The sequence below is a fragment of the Asterias amurensis genome, chromosome 17, assembly GCF_032118995.1.
Source record: "Asterias amurensis chromosome 17, ASM3211899v1".
Classification (NCBI taxonomy): Eukaryota; Metazoa; Echinodermata; class Asteroidea; order Forcipulatida; family Asteriidae; genus Asterias; species Asterias amurensis.
In genome coordinates, this window is record NC_092664.1 from 16,837,508 (window position 1) to 16,858,865 (window position 21,358).

The window sequence follows — 21,358 nt, forward strand, 5'->3', positions numbered from 1 at the left end:
GAACCGACAAAAGCGGGTACCCGGTTCCACAGAAGAGTGGAACCGCAAGTCCGGTTTTCAATTTGGAACCGGGTAGAACCGGGTAACCGAAGGGACCGCCCAAGCTTAGTGGACACTATTGGTAATTACGTAAAATAATGGTTTGCATCAAAACTTACTTGGTAACAAGCAATAGAGAGCTGTTGGTAGTATAAAACATTGTGAGCAACGGCTCCCTCTGAATTAAAATTTCTCACTCAAATATTATAGGAACATGTTGCCTTGGATCAGTCGAGTTGGTCTTTGAAAAGCGTTTGTAACCATTTGCTATAAAATGCATATGGTTAGAAAGATGACTTAAAAGTAGAATACAATGATCCACACAAATTTGCCTCGAAATTGCATGGTTTTCCTTCAGTGTCTTAGCCAGGAATTTGGAAAGTGGGAGTGCAAACTGAAAAAGTGGGAGTGCAACCTAAAATCACTTCAAAAAAATAGGAACATAAGTCTGTTTTGGTACCTAAAATAATCTGAACGAAAACGTGTGTGAATTCGCCACTATCATACCACTCGTGCATGGAGGTCATGCTGCCTGGTGATGACGGTCGATGACGACGACTGACTGTTAAAACGAAGTCTGCGTGTCTCGCTTGCGTTGTGTAATTTGCACGTGCGTTGTATAATGTGTGGATTATGCGTTGTGTTTTGTGTGGTCGCAATGTGGTCAGCGTTTTCGAGTGATTTTTTTATGGTTGCGTCGTTGAAATTTTGATTCAGAAAGAAGAATGAAATCTGGTAAAACCAAATCTAATTTTACTCACTGCTGTTTTTAAACTGTTCAACAACAAAAAAATAATAAAAGAAGTTCAGTAATTTTCAGTGAACTTATTAGACAGCACGGCTTCACCCAAGCCGTGCATTGAATTTTTGCCCGTGTTTTCAGCCCAACTGGCTGTGCTAACACGGCGTGCACGGCTCGCTAGCTAACACGTTGTTTTTCTTTTACTTTGCGAACAAACACGGGCCATTTATGGGAGTCAACCATAAATGACCATCCCTGTTAGTCGATGAGGTAAAAGGAAAACTACGTAACTTTAAGTGATACGTGTGTGGATCAATATATTCTACTTTTAAAATATCTTTCTAATCATATGCATTTTATAACAAACGGTTACAAACGCTTTTCAAAGACCAACTCGACCGATCTAAGGCAACGTGTTCCTTTAAAAGACTTCAGGCCTAAAGCCTTTTTTAAGCATCTGAAAGCACATAAATTTGTGCAACTATGTTTTTTTTTCCTTCATTATTCTCTTGCAGCTTTAATGAAAAATTGAGGCAAAGTATCTATAAGAGCATTATATATTAGTTGAATATTGATCCATTTTGTTTTGTCTACAGAGAATGTGTGGAGAGCGTGTACACCAACAGTACAATAGCAGCGTGACACAAGTCAATAAATAATGGACCAACCCCTTAATAAAAACAAAGACCGACCATGTTAAAGAAATGTCTGTAACCCAGAGACCCGAGCGAGAGAGGACAATAGCAGTACACTGCTGAGAAGAGAGTACGCTCCGCAAGAGCTGCTGAACGATCTACACTGCAATGAAAGTGGAATGTTGTGGGCTAAGAAAAGGAGTGTCAGGGTATGGAAGCAACGCCCGTATGAAACCAGTAAACCAGAATGAGCTCTCTGTTCATGAAATGATGCAGAGCTGCTCGTAAGATATCATGGATTAAGCTTCCTGTAGATGGTGGACAGGTTGAGGATATCACTCCAGTTGATGACACCAACCCAATTGAGAATAGTGTCTGGAGTACCCATCCTGGTTGGAGAATGACACCCTGGTTGAGAACGACTTCCAGTTGAGAATATCGTTCCAGTTGAAAATACCATCCCAGTTGAGAGTACCATTCCAGTTGAGATTACCATCCCGGTTGAGAGTACCTTCTGGGTTGAGAGTACCTTCTCGGTTGAGAATACCTTCCCAGTTGAGAATACCTTCCCAGTTGAGAATACCATGCCAGTTGAATGTGGGAAGCTGTGTAGATAGCCGTTTGCGGGAGAGTTGTAAGGTGATGTGATCATGTAGAACGGATTTCCTTAATTTAATACTTAAAAATAGGAAAAGTTGTCACGGATAAGGGAATTGCCTTGTCCATGGAAGTTGCCTTGCCTGTAGAAGTTGCCATGTCCATGGTAGTTGTCCTGGAAGTGGGAAAACCTACCAGCAGGGAAACTTCCATTGATACATGTATGGTAATTCCTATGAGAGTGAAAAGTCCCATGTTGTTGAATGATCTAATTGTTAAGTAGTTGAACACCTCCAGTTGCAAACAAAAGACAAAGACGAAAGTTGCAAGCGTTTATTTTGATTAGTGTTATGTCCATCAACTCATTGTAGTAATTCAGTCACCTGGTGATTCTTAGAGTCGCTGTCGAGTTTGCAACTTGAAGTATTCAGAGGTTAACTTTTGGACGGCCAGAGATCCAACGGAGACTTTTAGTCGACGTATGAGCAGACATCTTATGCAAGAGATGGCATATATTTATAATGGAAATCCAAATCACAGGTAATTGTAAAGAAAGCTTCACGGCTGTCAATGCTTGTAAGGCAGTCGGATTTTGAGTTTCACTCGACACTCTCTTCAAAAGAAAACGTGCTTAATGCTTCAGTCAAATTTCTTTTCTCTTTAATTGTTTTATTCTTGAAGCCTTCCAAATTGAATTTGCCAAAGAGTTTTGCTTTTTTTGACATCTGCCTGGGGTGGACTGATCATTTCTGTTGGCTAGGGAGTTGTTGGCACGTTTTTTACAGCTGGCTGTGTTTCCATGATCTATTCAGCTGGAAACAAATACTTGGTAACTTCAAATTTCGACCAGCATTGATCTACTTGAATCACAACTCCTCCTGAAAAATAAATCAATCGAGAAATATTTGTTTGATGAGGTTTTTCAAAACACACTGCTTCCAAAGTTTGATAACGGCGGCTATACATGTACATGTAGTACCTGGCTTTAGTACCTGGCTTTAAAAGCCACTCAATGTTGTCCACAAATATGTATCTATTTTTATTCTGAAAGCACATGACGTCCTTTAAAAGTCACCTTCCTCTAAAAGAATATTCTCATCACTGAGAGAAAGTAAATTAAAGATAAGCAAAATCTCGTGTCCCAATTCAATTCAGTGATTAATTTAAATATTGAATTCTAACTTTTGATCAATTATAATTATAATATGTAAATTACCCATGAAAACTACACTGTCATTGGCTGACATACTTTGATTAAATCATGAATAATCATGAGCAATTGGTTGGTCTCGCTGCTCTTGTATACTGTAGATGTATTTTGTTTTCCTAAACCATTGTAAATATTTCTATCCAAAGATTCACTTTTGTATTTTGGGGTCAAAAGTGGTGAAACTACAACTTTGGAAATCCCTACAAAAAAAAAACAACTGAAATTCCATGAATCCTTTTGTCAAAAGTGGCCATCTTTGATTTTCGGTACTACAGTCTTGGGCTTAAACCAGCGTTCTCCTTTAACTGAAGTCATGTTAGTTAAAATCTTTGAGGATGAGTCTAAGTTGACCCAAAAGGGGTACTGCTAGCTAGTTCAATATTTAAAGCATCCCTATTCCATATCAAATATGGTTTAGAGAATGAGCTAGTGAACAAGCTAAACGAAAAGCCAACCGTTCCTTCAGGGGTAGACGCTAAAAGCGTAAAGAGCAAAACCCCTACAACTGATTCCTCTGGCATGGGGGTGTCGGGGGGGACAGACAGGAACCCACTCAAATGGCCACTTCGTGACTGGATTCTAAAACGTCACTTGAAAGAACTAGAACAATAAGTGAATTTTTCTCCCAACTCAAAAGAAATTATTTCTCTCAATGATGCATTATTGCTCACCCTATATTTTATTGCAGTGTACTTTCTTAGAAATTATTACAAAAGAAGAAAAAAATGAATTGTTTGGTATACATGTAATTGAAAGAAATTAAATTGGATGAAAGAAATTAATGATACGGATAACTCCCATTACGCAGGAATGATTTAAAATATATCACATAATTATTGCCAAGTTTTGTGTCGATGTAAAATTTGTAAACGATATTGGTTTTTGAAAAGAGATTGTATTTAACCATCAGGCCTTATTTGAAGGGAATTCCTTCAAGTCTATTTTGGGGAAATGATTCACTACTTATACTGACAAGAGTATCTTACCGTTCCTTCTGGCCTACTTTCTCATTTGTAAGGACTGGCAAATTAAGTTGTATTTATAAGCACAGAATATCATCACATTGTAGTCAGCATGAGGCAGAGTTGAGATCATGCTTGTTGTTAACTGGATTTACAACATTAGACGTTAACCAAGCCAGCACCAATGTGATTTTTTTTTGGTATATAAGGGCACCTCTATGAGGAAACTATAGAGGCACCAAGGCAATGACATGGGGCAACCGAGACAATTGCCTGATTTGCCTTTGTGAAGTATCAGTCCTGCTTGCACAGTCGCCACATGTGACTTTTGTTCAAGTGGCTATTACCAAGGCAGACACATGTGTATCCATCTTTCAGTGATTCATTTTTGCAAATTGGTTAATTGTTTCTCAAGTATGGCAGATGGAACGTTCTGTGTTTCCTTCCATTCAAGTCACTGAAATAAAGCAAAGGAGGAAAGTCTGGCCCCATTTTCATGTAATGAGATTCTGTATAAACATAACCATTATTGAATACAGGGTACATGACAAGCACATGGTAAAGATCTTGTAAGTGTTCTCTATCCTCTGGCCAATCAGTACGATCCTGTCTCGTAAAATAAAATTTTAAATTTTAAATGATCGCAGCTCATTATCAACCATAAGATACTTATTTGTTAGTAATTACTCTTCCACACCTTTATATGCTAAACACTGCCACGGTGATATCAACACAGGTTTTTCAATCTCAAAGGATTGTCAACCCTGAATAATGCTTAACGGGTCATTTAATGTCTCCCAAATTAACCTTAATGGGCGACTTTTGGGATGCTAGCGGTTGTCGGGCAAACCGCGGGTACAGCCATTTTTCTGAAGATGTGTGCTTGCTTTACCTACGCAAATTATCTGCAAGGGAAGCGCATTTATGTTCCTGGATATGTATGCCTACTCGGAACTGAAACAATGGAAATGTGTCCGGTCTGTCTACAGCCACCTAGTGTTTCAAAGTCACCCACTTGGGTAGATTTTAAACCCGATTGAAAACCTCCTCTCCACATGTGAATATTAATGGTTCTCAATCGGGGGAAAGATCTTGGTGAGAAGTGACGCCTATTGCATTGTTATTTTATTGTGAATGAATTCAAACAATCTAAGACCTGGGCAAAATTTCATAGAGCTGCTTAAGCAGAAAAGGTAGCTAAGCAGAACTAGATTATGCTTACCAGGGTAGATTTACCACCCAAAATACTGTGTCACATGGCTTCTGTCTGATATATTGCTGATTTTAGCTTAGCAGAAGATTGTTCAGCAATTTTTTGTGCTTAAGCAGCTGTATGAAACTAGACCTTCGGTCCAACTTCATAGAGCTGTTTTCAGCAGAAGATGGTGCTGGGCAAATGTTTTTAAGCATGAAGTTAGTTGGGAACCAGTGTAAACAATAAACACTACATTGTAATTTGGCTGGTAACCTGTGTCTGCTCAGCTAGATTTTCCGGTGCTAAGCACTTTGTTGTGCTTACCAGCTTTATGCAATTTGGTCCAGACTGTATTGAATGCCCTTTTTTCATAGTATCTTGGGGTTCTTGAACGTAACCAATTTAATTTGAAAGTAAAATCAAGAAACGTTCTTTCTTCAAGACAAAGTCGCTCATGTTCAAGGTTGTCTTTTTGAAGTGCATTTTAAAAGTCGTTTCACCAAAAGACGAAGTGAAATGTGTGATTAGTCGAGTGCAGTACTTAATACTGATTGTTTGAATACATGGTATCAACGATTATTATAAACCCACTGTGTATAACCAACACCTTTTTCATAGTGCTGCTAACCGGTAAGCAAATTTTCAGGCTTACTGTAGCAGATAAAATTTGCAAAGGTGTAAGCGTATTTCACAGGTTAGCAAGAAAATTAGGCGGCCATCTTGCACGTTCACCATGGATGTGCATTGTGACGTCGTTCATTTCTGTGCAGCTGGCACAGGAAGGTTAGCAGCGCCCGTGTGATAACGGTTAGCAGCGCTATGAAATGGAAATCTTATAGTAAGCTCAGAATCGGCCGCTAAGCAGCTCAATGAAATTGAACCCAGAATCCAACAGCTAGCATTACACTTGGTGTGTGCTGATGGAAGTTGATGGCAATCGTTATTCATGTTGGAGCACACTGTAATTTTATCTGTGTCCACACAGTGTTGGGATTGATTCTGGTTGTTAAAAAGTCTGAGGCCATGTCCGAAACGGTTTGAAACAGCTACGGCTAGACCAGTGCGTCTGTCAGTGTTGAAGAATAGGCAGACGCATGGATCTAGCCATAGCTGTAGCCAAAGTTGCCGTTTCGGACACGGCCTAAAGTACAAGTTGGGGTTGAGTGATAATGGTTTTCAGTATGGAGCTGATCAAAGGGCTGTTGGAATTCCAGGTGGGGTTCCCGTAATTAAATTGTACAGATGTATTAGAATTTAAACAAGTATTTTGCTTGACATAATGACCACTATAAAACTGTACTTATATTTTGTTATATATAACAGCCTTTAAACCAAAAAAAAGAATTGCCTTATGATGGTGTGGCTTTTAAAGCAATTGAGTGGTGGTGGTTTGCCTAAACTGTCTTGTGCAACACCATCATATATTTCGCTTTGTCCGTTTTTAAAAAGCTTACCAAGAAGTATTTTATTTGCATGAACTGTCGGACAGTTCGCGAATGTGTAGCATGGTTTTAAGCTGACATAGGTCTCGTCATGTTGACCTCAGTAATTTGCATATGACCTTTGTGCATCATAACCACTTTAAAGACTTCATTAATCACCAATACTGCAACTATTGCACAGCCAATCTTGTCCACATATTATTGCCATATAAAATAACACTTTACAATCTCACAAAACACTTTGAAATAACCAAACTAATTGACAACAAAGAAAGGATAGGTGTACAACAGTCTACTCTTCCAACTCCATCATTTCTCTTGCCAGTTTGCCAAATGATTTTGTCCTTATAGAGCAGAATAAAACAGAGCTTATGTAAAAGGTTCAAGTAAACTGTACACTTTTTTTGTTATATATGTACTAGTCATGCATAGATATATTTTCAAACTCTTTTTTTGTAGCTCTTTAAATAAGTTTTTTGTTGAACTATTTTGTAAGTATTACACATTTCCTTAGTAAGTTCTAGTTGAGTGATGTCATTAAAATGCAAAAAGACCCAAGTTTTGTCTATGATTGTGTGGGTTTGTCTTTATAATGAGGTCGGTGTGTGATTTCTTAGTATTTTCTCCTAATGTCAGGATTTTCAAAACCTGGACCCTCATGTTTTTGAAAGAAGTAAAGGTTTTAAAGGGACTGGGGAGTGATTTCACAAAGAACTTAGGACTGTTCTTAGAAGATATTAAAAACTTAAGGCTAGTCCTAAGTTAGGACGAGGACTAACTCGAGATAAGACTATTCTTAACTCTTTGTGAAATCCACCCCTGGACACGTTTGGTAATAATTACTCAATTACAAAATATATTGGCATAAAATAACTTATAGTTGGTAAAGTATAAAACATTGTGAGAAATGGCTCCCTCTGAAGTACTCGATTTTTGAATCGGAGAAAAGACCAGGCCTGATGCCTCTCCCAGGCCAGTACTGAAAGCACACAGATTTGTGCAAAAAGGGTTTGTTTTTTTCTTTTATTACTCTCTTGCAACTTCAATATGGCCACAATTTAGCCCAAAATGTACAAACCAAACTTGTGAAAATGTTGGGATACACCAAGTGAGAATACTGGTATTTTACAATAACCAAATGTGTCCCGTGCATAGACAAATTGTGCCAACCTGTTTTGTATTTCTTGTGATGCACAGAATCTGTTAACCTGAATTGTACGAATGGGAGGAGGTCTCTTTGTCCTTGAATATTAAGAACCCAGACTGCAACACCCTTTTCAGGAATTGTCACTTTCTTCAAATATCATCATTGCTCTTTATCACTTGTACTATACTAAGGGAGATATCTCAATATGAAAGGTGATATTTCACGTAACCTAAAAAATAGTTCAAAGCCTGATGTGTCAATTATGTGGAACAACACAACAACCAACAAACATGAACTGGTAACTAAATGTAACATAAGCAGTGAAGAGGAAATACATGAATAGGGCGTCAGAAAGCATGCACTAGAAAAAAAGCAAGGGGTAAACAATGAATACACAATGAATAGGAAGGCAAAAGTGGGATGGGGTAGTAGGGAAGTGGTTTGACCACAAGGAGATGGAAACACAAAGGACAATATCAAGGGTAGAAAGAAGGAGACAAGTAATTAATTAGTGACTGAGACAGGCATGAATGGAGGTTTATCTGTGCATAGATTTACCTCCATTCATGCTTCAATCACTAATTGTGGGGAAAAGGAGTGGGGAAAATACTTGTTTCCTTCTTGGATGTTCAGACCATGGGGGTTGAATGGTTTCATCGAGGCAGCTTATTTAAGCTCACTCCATGTGCTGTCATAGAGCTGCTGAAAGCAAAATAAAATATAACCATGGAGGATAACTTAGCAAATCTCTGATGAAAAACACCTAGAACCATTCATGTATTGTTCTGATGATGAGCATGGATCACAGCACCGACCCAAAGCACTGTCCCTTGCTTGTTTGTGGCATCCCACTGATGGTATAGGACTCCCTGTAAACAACTTGTAAACTTTATTTTTGTTCTCCCAAATCACCTTGTTAACTCACTGATGATTTCAGTACCTCCATGATTTCAGTGAGTCCCATGGTGGGTCCTTGAAGCATACAATGTATACTTCTTGGAAAAACTTTGTCAAAATGGTTTTAAATGTTTCCCATGGTTAGTTTTTCAAAGGAGTCTAGTTTATTGCTCCATGGTTTTTCTAAATTCATTTATTAATCAAAACTTGGTTATTGTTGTCCAATTAGAAGAAATAATGTCTAATTAATGGTTCCAATAATAAATAAGTGTCATAGAACACATTTTGGTGAATATCACAAAATGTTCCGATTTGAGCAATGGATGGGAAATGAGTTGGACAATTAATTGGTAAGGGGTTCCTTCTTATTCAATAATGATGGTAACACCATGGAGCCAACCATCCTGAAATTATTTTACAATTCTCTCTAAAGTAAGTTTTCATTACAAGTGAAGTAATTATTAGTCTAGTTATTTTAAGCTCTTTCAATTTGTTGTTCTCGGCTTAGGGATTGTTAGGATAATGGTAGGCCAATAATAAGATGGTGATTGCATGTGGAAACATCTAGCCTATCCTCCTTACCTGCAAAAAAAATTATATCAGCTGACGCGCCCTCATGCATCAAAAAGTAGGTTGAAAAAGTTGATTCAATAGCGCCCTCTTGTGGATTGACCTAAATATTATCGTGTTATTTGGGGGGGGGGCCTTCTCAAGACTCAAGCAAAAACATGTAGTAATTTCCCCATAATGTGTTCATTTTAGCTAGTGGTTTAAAATTATTCTTTTTGAATATTCATTATTGTTTTTGTAAAAACGAAAAAATTAATGAGGTGGGGACAATTTGCATTTACAACAAAACTTAAAATAGACCGGTTTAGGTTTTCCCCCGCTGGAAAACGAACACCCAAAACTAACAAAACACTTTTTTACCGCCAAAAAGCGTGATGCATTCACCCACGTGATCTAAATCTGTCAATCAATCACAGACGTGCTACTCTACGCATGCGTAGAAGCCTTTGTTTTCCTTTTCATTTAGTGACGTGCGTAAAATCGGACAAAAGGTGAATGCGTGATAACGCTAGAGCATAACGCGCACGCGCACACACCTTATAGTATTACTCAGAAAATAATAGCAAGCAGCAGCATCATCATTTCTGAACTCAAAAATGGCAGGCCGTGACAGAACAGACGTAAGTATTTTCCTTAATTGTACCGAATGTTGCTTTTTAATTCTCTTAAAATTGCCAAGACACCCTTTAGTATGATATCAGCATTAGAAATGTTAAATAAAAAATGTTATACTTCAGCTTTTTACGTGATTTTTTAGTGTTTCTTCAGAGGTGTTCGTCATAAAAAAGGACGCTGTGCGGTGCGCTAGAAATTACAAAGAAAGGAAAGCGTGGTTTGGGGCGATGCGTGATTGTAAATGGCAACGCGTGGTTGCTTTCCTACTTCAAATTCCACCAAATTATTGTGCCACCGAATTATTTTGCTTCTATAATACAGTAAGAATATTTAGAATTGTAACTGGTGTGTTCAGCTCGACTGAGAAATTTAAAAATACACGTAAAATAACTGATTATTTGAGTGAAATTTGGGGCATCGTCACCTGATGTGTAGATTTTTTGTATGAAAAAGGGACTTTAAATTTTGCCAGTGGACAGGAGGTGTATTTTATTTAGCTCAGCAGGTAAGTCAAAATGTTCAAAAAGCAGCCTCTCTTTGATTTTCAACGTCTTCATATGTCGTTAAAATCAAATTGTAAGCATTTTCACTCGGGCAAATGAAATAATCAACAGGAATGAGAATGTTTTTGTAGTCGATGTCATGGCATCCATTGAAATGCCTACAAAAGAAAAAAAATATCAATTTTTTTTCCCAGACATTTTTTAATACAGATGCTTCTCTCTTGTATTCAAAATACAGTAAACAAAGAAATGGACAGATTTCCTTTGTCTTTTTTGTTTGTTTTTGTTTTTGTGTTCTTCGGCAAAAAAGGTTTTTCATTTAGTTCCTTTTTTTAATTAGGCCTAGGCCAAATAAAAAAATACCAGTTGAATGTCCGGATTTTTCCTAAGAGGAGGATGAGGGGCTTTTAGTTTATATATACACATATTTTTTATCAAGATGGCCGCCAAGTCAAAATACCGTGGTGATAAAGGACGAAAAAAACCAAAACTCAAAAAAAAAAAAAGTAAAAAAAAAAGTATGCATCCTAAATAAGGATGCACCCTAAAAAAAGATCAACTGGGGGTCTACTTAAAGCCAACCACGCCGATAACAAGTCCAGAGCGTAGACAACACGCCGACAACAAGTTTCAAATACCTTAAAAACAGCAATTAAACCAAAGATATATTCAAAAAAATATTGGAACTATGTGTGCTTTATAATAAAAACAGAAATGTAATGGAAACAGAAATGTAATGGAAAAACCAGAAAAAATCTAAACTTACACAGAAACCTTAAAAACCGAGTTTGGACCAGTCCATTATGATGCGGGTAGATTTTGTGCTTACCAACAACAGAGAGCGGGCGTGCGTCATGTAAAGACCCGCTCTGCAGATGTTAGTTAGATCCCTCTGCTCTATTTATAATAAGAATCCCCAAGTCTGCTCGGTTCTTTGTGCTTGAGGCGACATTGCTTTTACCAATGTGCAATAGTGTAATTTTTCTACCTTAGAAAAGGAATAAATGTAATTATAAAAAATGAATAAATGTTAGGATGGTAATGATTAAAACAGATAAATTTTTGATAACAGGAAAAGATGCGGAAGTTGTTCCTTGGTGGTCTCCACCGGGACACAACAGACGATGACATAAAGAACCACTTCTGCAAGTTCGGCAAAGTTGTTGACCAAGTGGTCATCACCAAGAAGACGGGAGAGTCTAAAGGTTTTGGCTTTGTCACAATGTCATCAGTTGAGGATACAGAGAATGTCCTAGCAAACAACGACGGTGGAAGACAAGACATGTTTGGCAACAGCGTTGAAGTCAAAAGAGCAGTTCCAAGAGAGGTATAATAATAACAAATAAATATTTAGACACTGAATTCTCTGGAAGCGAGTTTAAGAAAGGCTGCTTGATTTTGACTAAAATTGCAAAGCTTGCCCTTTCCCCCAAACTTACAATTTATAACCACAATTTTCCTAGGATGTACTGGGAGCATTTGCATCACATGGGCTGCCATGTATTTAATATTGTGCACTTATTTAGGCTTTAAGATGGCTGCAAGCGACACTGCTCCCATGCTTAGGGTGGCAACATGCAGCATCACAAAATGTGGCCAGTAGCCTAGTGGTTAGCATTATTAGGGTACATCGAGATTCCCTTAAGCACCATCGTCCTATTTTATTGATGTGGTGCATATTTCTTGCTTTGAGCATTGGCAGGGTTTAGAAACTGAAAGAGAATTGACTTAAATACATCTATTAGTAAAAAGTCTTGAATTCAAATATTTGCAGCTGGGTTTCACCATTTGTCTCTCATGAGTCAAATACTAAGAAATGTTTTTGGCAAAGTGTTTCATTTTTAAGCAGAAAGGTAATTCACTGGTTCAGAGCAAAATGTATTTTAAAAGCCCTAGGAAGACCCAGTCTGCTCAGAGCAAAAGGAAATTATTCACCATTCCGAGTATAGGTAAAGTCCTTTCCACCCTAAGCAGACTCATGGTCATGAGACCATGAACCGATTCTCACATAGTTGATTTAATTGGTGCAATGATTGTGGAGGTGGCAGTTGGAGAAAGGTCATACATTGATTTGTGGACTTGTTGCAATTATTCTAAATGATTTAACTTTCTCATTCAGTCATCACAAGGCGGATTTGGCGGTGATGGTGGTGGTGGTGGAAGGAGGGTGAGTAAGATTGCAACTCATTGACCTTCCCTTTGTACATTCTTGTTTTGGCTTCGAGAGGATGTACCTCAAATTTATGCAAATCACCTGCCACAATGTCATATTGCATGTGCTTTGCCGTAACATGTTCCACTTTATGTATCCTCCCTTCCGCCATTCTGCCTGTTTCCTCCCCCTGAAAAATAGATAAGAACTTGTATTGAGTAAGTGTGTTTTTAAGAAAACATTAACAGTTATGCCGTGTCCAAAACTGGGACTACAGCTACGGCGAGATCATCGCGTCTGCCAGTGTTGAAGAAAAAGGAGACGCGCGCAACAAGCCTTAGCTGTAAAAACCGAAGTCGGTACATGTTCATTGTTCTGTCAGTACTTGTATTGAGTTAGCGCGTTTTTCTTTACTCAGGATGGTGCTGGCGGTAGAGCTGTTAAGAAGATGTACATCGGAAACCTTCCCCCACAAATGACAGAGGATGATTTGCATGACTTCTTTGGGAACCATGGCACAGTCACCAGCGTCAAGATCCCTATGTCCAGGGACACTGGAGAGAGACAGAAGTTTGCCTTCGTCGAGCTAGAAGAGACGAAAGCTGTGGATGACCTTGTCTGTAAGTGTTGTCTTCGCGAAGTTTTGTTATGAGACGATGGTTGAATCTAACATGAACTTCAATCATTTATGTCATAGCCTCTTGGTCTTTATCTTGTTGCTCCTTAAAAAGTTTTCCCTTGACTTCAAAGGTTTTCGAAGGCAGTTCTCTTTGCAAGATTGCAATACAAACAACAAATTTCCTCAAGTAAGTGCCCCTTACCAGAGGAAAATTGATGTGCCCCTTCAGGATCACAATTCAAAGCCTCAATAATATGAGGCTTTTGACGAAATCAAGAAAAACACATATCTTCACCAAAATCGATATCGCAATTTATCCACATTATCGTAACCGTTCAAGATCTGGTATCTGGGTTTTCGATTCTATCGTGATATTGCCTAAGCTTATTGTGAACTTTTCATTTCCTTCTCCAGCACAAGGTGACCATGAGTACAACGGGCAGAAGTTCTACGTAAAGAAGGCCATGCCACAAGGAGATAGAGATCGTCGTGGTGGCGGTGGTGGTGGTGGTAGATATGGTGGTGGTGGATTCGGCAGCCGTGGTGGTGGCTATGGAGGAGGAGGCGGTGGATATAATGGTGGTGGTGGAGGAGGCTACAGACAGGGAGGAAGCAGCAGAGGAGGCGGGGGAGGTGAGACTTCAGGCATGATATAATATTCCTTCTTCAATCTTCAGATTGTATTCCCCTGATAAAAAAAAACAACTAACTGTTACTAAGTAGCCCGGGCCAGAAATCACATGGAAGCCATGACCTTCGTTGCCCCTGGTTTTGGCCTTGGTGCCCCTTCAGAAGTTTTGCATTTGCCTTGCCCTTTCAAAGATGAAATTCCAGGCCTGGTAGGCTTAACAAAATTCTATAAAAATTGATACATGTACTCGGGGATAAGAAACTTCACACTTCTATGTGACTTTTCAGACTGATGGTGATTATCAGACGTTATTTTTTTTCGATGAGTATTGGCGGTTTGTAACTAGTACTATAGTTATATAAATATTTCCAAATGTCTTGAGAAACGCCTAAATAAATCTTTTGTTTACTTACCTCGTTATGTTATTTAAATGTAAAGTCAAATTAAATTTGTTGTGTGATAAAGGCTTACTATTTCTGTTCCACACAAAGCCTTGTATCAAAGCTACTAAAATACCGAGAACAATCGCTGGGGTCAACCTTCTTTTAATGTTGCTTCCAGGATTCACCAGTTCACTGTGTTCGTCTTGTCGCTTCATTGATTATTTCTTTTCTCCCCATCTGTAGGTTACAACAGATATGGCAGTGGTGGTGGAGGAGGCAGTTACTCTGGTAGTAGCTACGGGAGCGGTGGCGGTGGTGCTTCATCGTACAATGACTCTTACAGTTCAGGAGGTGGTAGTAGCTATGACAGCTTAGGATCTAGTTATGGACAGAGCAGCTCCGGCTATGGACCAATGAAAAGTGGCGGCGGTGGTGGTGGTCAGTACTCCTCGTATGGTATTAAAACCGTTTCAATATTTTTTAGTTTTTCAGTACTCCTAAGGTATGGTTTAGGAGTATCTTAAAGAGACTGGACACTATTGGTAATTGTCAAAGACTAGTCTTCTCACTTGGTGTATCTCAACATATGCACAGATAACAAACCTGTTAAAATTTGAACTCAATTGGCCGTCGGAGTGGCGAGACATTTAATGGAAGAAAAAACACCCTTGTAACACAAAGTTGTGTGCTTTCAGATGCTTGATTTTGGGACCTCAAAATGTAATTCTGAGGTCTCAAAATAATATTCATGGAAAATTACTTCTTTCTCGAAAACTACGATACTACAACAGCTCTCCAGTGCTTGTTAACAAGTAAGTTTTTATGCTAACAATTATTTTGAGAACTTACCAATAGTGCCAGTGCCTTTAACAATTCTTGAAAGTGACAAGGTTTTCAAGGACTAATTTTGTTGTGTCTGTTTTCTTTCATTTTGTTCTTTTTTTTGTTTTACTGCACTTTAAACACCTTCGTGTTTTGATTGGCAGCATATTGCGGCGCACACCTTTTGAAACCGTGATATGGTGCAATGTTAAAGGAGTAGATCTCATAATTCAAACGTAGTCCCACATACCTTGCAGGAACAAAACTATGCTAAAGCTCCTTAAGCATCACTGAGTTAAGGATATGCACACTAAAAAAGAAGCTATTATTATTTTAATGAATATTAAAGGAACACATTGCCTTGGTGCGGTTGAGTTGGTCTTTGAAAAGTGTTTGGAACCATTTGTTATGCAATGCATATGGTTAAAAAGAGTATTTAAAAGTAGAATACAGCCCTGATACTTCGGCTTTTAAGGGGCACGGCAGTTTTGCCTTGACTTTTTGTAAAAATTTGGGGCACCAAGGCAATTTTCAAAAATTTGGAAGGGCATCACGGCAATCATAAAAATTTGCGATGGGCACGACGGCAGTTTGAAAACAAAACTCTGAGTTGCCTGTAAAAAATAGTTCTTCAAATTTTTCCATTTTCTAACTGTTACCCAATGAAAAAAGAAAGCATTCATCTAACTCAACCAAATAAAGAACAACTACTTACAATACACAATAAATAATTTTTGTTCATACGTAATCCTACTACTGGTCATGCACGTTGTGTAGTTTTTCGTAGAGACTCTAAAATTCCCACGTAACTGCTCCATTTTGACACGATATTGACAGAATAAATGCATGCGGTGCGCTACGACTATGCTATACATGATGGTACATCACATGTACCAAGCATGGGGGAAACCACTATCCCAGCATGCACAGCACGTCGAGTCTTTGTCTCAAGGCGCTCAGCGTTGGTTTGCGTAATTTTACCACTAGAGGGCGTTTAATCTCACGCTATCTCTTTGTTCGGAAACGCCCTCTAGCGTTCGATGTTGCGAGTATTTTTTTGTCGCACGCAAAGAACAACAACTAACCGGCCTGAAATCTGCTGCTGTGCCTTACGTGCGTGAAATTGGGGCCTATTTCGCTGCGTGAAATTTACACAGACATCGGGACTTTTTAGCTTATTTTCGAACTTTGACAAATTTGTTTGATAATTTGTTTTTGGGAGGAAGGGCACGGCGGCAATGATGAGAAAAGGGCACGGCAATCATTGCCGTGAAAAATTGGGTTTTTGAAGGGCATTGCGGCAATCGGTAGGGGCAACGACGGCAATTGCCGTCGTTGCCGTCGTGAAGTATCAGGGCTGAGAATATAATGATCCACACAGACATGACTCGAAATTGTACGGTTTTCCTTTTACGTCGTGAAGAAACATGGTCAGCCATTTTGTGGAGTCAAATTGCCTCTTTAAAATGGCCAAACGTGTTCCTTTAACACCCATGAGGGTGGAGTGCATTTCAAGTCTTTATTATTATCTTTGTTATTATTTTTCAGGTTCTGGGGGTTACAGCAGTGGTGGTGGTGGCGGCGGTGGATACTCTAATGGCAATAATTCGTACTCGTCGTCTACAAGGACGAACTATGGCAGTGGTGGTGGTAGCGGTGGTGGTGGTGGATACAACAGTGGAGGCAGTGGTGGTGGATACAGTGGAGGCAGTGGGGGAGGAGGATACAGCAGGGGTGCTCCGTACTAGTAGAGTCAACAATGAGCTGGCTGATGTAAGGTAAGTGGACTGTGAGAGCTCTAAACTTATTCCATTTGGACCATTTTCTTTTATCCTCGCTTTGTTTCCCGTACTTAGTGGGATAAGATTCATGATTTGTATCAAGGGTTCATTGAAATCAGCTTTTCATTTCGTTATTAAATGGTCAGGTAGACATCCGAAACTTTCCATTATTCAACTATTGCCAATCTGCAACTGTCGGTTGACTTCGGAACATGTGGCCATCCTAGAATTGAAAGGATTCTGAGAACTCGGCCATCAACGCTTTGATTCGTGACTCACACAGACTTTGAGTAGGATGTGAATGCCGTTGAACAATTTGGATAAGGTTTTGTTCACAAATCCAGATAGGACTAATTTTGCGAAATCCCTACCGGGATATTCAGACAGGGGTTACGATCCTGCACTTGCCACGTTCCATAAGGCAATTGCTAGGGAATGAACATCTGTGAAACAGTAGGGCTTTTAAAACCAAGTAGAAAACATACAATTTCAGCGTGCTATGGCTAAACTTTTTAAGAATTTGGTTCAGGGAACCCTGCTGACTCGAGACTTCTCGTTACAAAAGTATGGAAACCGTTTCATCATATACTAAGGTTAATGTTTTTCCGTGTTAAGAACTTTGTTTGCTTCTTTATATGTATCTTGCAGTGATTTTCACAAGTGAATGTTTTTAGTCTTGCAATAAGCTTGTGTGTTGGAATAACAAAATCTAGAAAGAACTCGTAGTAGCTCAATCTTTAGGGAAGATTCACTAATAAGAAAACAACTTGTTGCTTAACCAAGCAATCAGCGTTATTCATAATCACGCTTGGATCACAGAGCATTTCTGCTAGGACATGTTTGTGACAAAATGCAAAGCTGTCAAACTTCTTATGCACAGCAAAACGCAAAAGCAGACATGTGCTTTAAGAGCCTTCTAGGAAAGCGCCTTTTGAAAGACGCTATTGGGGTTCTCATTTTTATGACTGAGTAAGCGAAACCTTTTAGGTTTTGACAACTTTTGTGAAACTGCAGGGGTCAGACATCCTCTAAACAGCAAACATTTCCGAAGCAGTGCGCCAATCACTTATGACTATCACACCATTGTTGTTATTATGTGACCATGTTGCAGTTCTTTAAGGAAAATGTCTTTGCCCTTCTTATTCAGTACAATGCACAGCAGGAGTGTCTTGAGTCTCATCCATCTAGGCTGCCTTTGATCTCTAGACCTGTAACCCAAAAGACTAAGTTGCCTGAAGGATGTTTAGTCATAGTGACCCCCAAGGATCTAAGTGAGACTTTAAGGAAGTTGGAAGTAAACCAACTCAAGGAATCGACTATCCAGACTGCGTTTATCCTTGGATGAACGCTCGACGTGTTGTAAATAAAAACCAGACCCAATACTTAACAATAAGGGCTGGCCCTCTACCCAGTTCCATCTTAACCCCCTGTTTTATGAAAGACATTTACTTGAGTTTTAAAATACTTCACCAACTTTTTGGGGCAATGACCAATGATGAGAGCTCGAACCAACCATGAAAAAGCTCAAGGATTTGAGAGTAAAAATCTGTTGGAATTTAGTTCAGCTTTGCTTTGAACCTTTTGAGATCATAAATTAATAAGATGTCTGTTGAAACAGAGACGTTCATCAGGTTGAAATTTATTTTTTCTAAAACCTTTAAATTAAACTTTCCATTTGAAACCATTTTTTTCCATTACTGAAAAAGAAACGAGAAAGGAAAGGGAAAACAAATTGATTAGAATGTCTTTGTCATTTGCAAATTGCCCTTTGTTGTATTGCTATTTTACGTCTTGTATAATTACTAAGATCCATATACTGTTACATTTTCTGAGCTTCTATTAGGTCTGTTAATCTGGTACCGATATTGGCAATTCAAACGTTTCTAGTCTACAGTTGAACGTGTTCACCAGGAGGATTCTCAAACTAAAATCACTGAATAGACAAAAAGCAAAAAGGGGTTTCGTCATCTGGTCCCCTTAACCAGATTGTTGTCACAATGATCTTGTAACAAATTGTCGAACACACTCTTGCCTTTAGGATGCGATAAATGTAGCCGGATTTAAGTCTGAAAATTTCACGCTAAACCACTTGGATCATCGAGCGATAATTAGATCTCATCTTTTGATAATGATCAGCTTGTGCCATTGCATTGATACCAGTTTATGAGTCCTAGGTTTTTGTGTAATAATAACGCACCGATGGTTTTTTGTGGACAGTGCTAGGAGTGCCTCGAAGCAAAAATACAAATCACGAGTCAATATTTTATGAAATGTCCATCAGTGTAGTTTTTGGGGAGTTGAGTCTTTATATCTATAGATAAATGTAAAATGATATTGCATAAGGGAATGGTTTAATTCTTAAGTCTGAAGTTCTTTTTCACTATTTTGGGGTTAGGTTGCCTCTATGTTGCCAATGGAAATAACAAATCCACATTTTTGAATACATCACAATTTATCCGCTTGCACATGCGGAGGATTTTGGGGCACACTCGGCTTTTATTTGTACTAAACCAAAAAACAACATGACAAATTTTAAAGAAAAACAACCTTTGCACCTTGCAATATTTACACACTGTGGTATTGAAACTCATTTGAGATTGTCTATAAGTCTGAATTAAGTGTACAATTTTAACAGTTAAATGGATTCAACTCATTAGTTTTCAACAGTAAAATGTTCAATATCTGAAGAAAAATAAACCTTTCATTTTTCTTTGCATTCTGCAGTTTTTTAAAGGGTGGAATATTGAATTACAGAATTGGAGATTCACAAACACAAAGGTTTTGAAAAAAATTACAGGTTTATGCAGCATATTTTTCTCTCACAGACTTAAAAGCTATGTGTGTCTAAAAAGCCAATGGAACGACATGTTTGAAATTGATTATTTTGTATCTTTTTGCCGCACTCAAAAGAAGTATTTTTAAGCATTTTAATCAAGAGCTTTGTTATTAATTTTACTGTTTAAAACATCCTTATTTGTAATCTAAATCTAGTATTCTTCGTTTTATACATGTATGGTTTAATGACTAGACTTGTCTTATAAGTGTATTGCTGTTTGGTATTTAGAGTCAAATAAACTTTGTAATTGTCAAGAACGACCACAATTACAAAACCAGTTCCTAATTAACAAATCTAGAATGTTATAGTAGACTCATTGTGCTTTGTAGGGAAGAGTTGGAATTGGAATGTATGCAGTAAAAGTATCTGTACAGTATCTGTACAGAAAAAATTATGAAATTACTTCATTCGTCTTGAACAAAGCTCAGCTGGCATTTATTTTCCTGAAGGAAATTGGTTCAGAAATAAATATCTAGGCCTTAAAAATTCACTCTGAAATATGCAGTAAAAAGCGACACTATTTAGTATAAAATCTGTACCAACAAAATCAACGTAATTTCTTGAATCATCTAGCATACTTTCTCCGAGCCATTACTAACAGGTGGCAACCCCTTGAAGAAAGTCATCTTGGATTCTTTTGCACGCCTGGAATTTTATCTTTGAAAGGGCAATGTCATTTGACAAATGTATGGGAAGGTTTCACAGGGGCAGCGAGTCCAAGACTGGGGGCAGCAGAGGCCATGGTCTTATAGTTGCCTTCATTTAATTCCAGCTTTGTTTTTAGAAACCGTAGCTCAATTAAGTACAGTTCTTTGTAAGGAAAATATTTTGAGGAGAGACCAGCTAATCGAAGGAAGGGAAAAGGGAAAAAGCGAGGGAGGCGTGAGCTGAAACAGGTGGGCATTTTGCTGCCAATTGATTGGTGGAAGTGAGTTGTATCTACTTCATTTCCGGTTAAGGTCAAGATGACAGTATAACACCAGGTTCAAAATTGTTAGGTAATTCATGTATACACCATGAGGGAAATGGAACCTGTACATCATCTCTAGAAAAATACCTTTTTGGGTACATGTACATTTTTTATTAGGAAGTTCACACAGGAGTCTGGAAAATATTTCCAAGGAAAAGATGGGTCATTTGAGTGCTTGTATTTAGTGCATAATGCCCTTGGTAAGTTTATGAGCATGGTTTTGCTACAAGGTCTTGTAATTAATTCTAATAGCCCATAGTATGCTCAAGTGCTTCCATGAAAACGTACCACCAATACATCTCGAGAAACTGAGTATAAACCAAGATGGATGCCATGCTCGAGGTCATTTTGATTGTTGTGAACGGCAGTGCTTCTAAATAAGCGTGCCACGATGGTTGTCAGTTGTGCTTGGACTCTGATTTTAACACACAATCCTTTTGTGCACCAGCCATCACTTTGCGACATGCATGGGCTATTAAGGGAATACAATCTAAAATCCAGTAGACAATTTCTTTTAAAGGTTGAAACTCGCGTAATGCATATTTTCCGAAGATCCAGAGACTGCTATTCAAATTATTCAATAAGTTTATCCAAGTTCTTGAATAAAGCG

The 21,358-nt window shown here is 38.4% G+C and overlaps 1 protein-coding gene across 1 annotated transcript in view; it reads left to right on the plus strand.

Annotated features, from left to right (window-relative positions):
• LOC139950152 (uncharacterized) overlaps positions 1-19,608 on the plus strand; it is a 29,117-nt gene extending 9,509 nt beyond the window's left edge. The window contains exons 8-18 of the mRNA XM_071948777.1: positions 1,297-1,314; positions 1,693-1,796; positions 1,882-2,013; positions 10,040-10,056; positions 11,627-11,881; positions 12,674-12,721; positions 13,125-13,326; positions 13,740-13,970; positions 14,583-14,795; positions 16,710-16,939; positions 18,090-19,608. Coding sequence (XP_071804878.1) covers positions 1,297-1,314; positions 1,693-1,796; positions 1,882-2,013; positions 10,040-10,056; positions 11,627-11,881; positions 12,674-12,721; positions 13,125-13,326; positions 13,740-13,970; positions 14,583-14,795; positions 16,710-16,909 — 1,420 coding nt within the window. The 3' untranslated portion in view covers positions 16,910-16,939; positions 18,090-19,608. The remainder of the gene's footprint in view (positions 1-1,296; positions 1,315-1,692; positions 1,797-1,881; positions 2,014-10,039; positions 10,057-11,626; positions 11,882-12,673; positions 12,722-13,124; positions 13,327-13,739; positions 13,971-14,582; positions 14,796-16,709; positions 16,940-18,089) is intronic.
• The last annotated feature ends 1,750 nt before the right edge of the window (positions 19,609-21,358 follow it).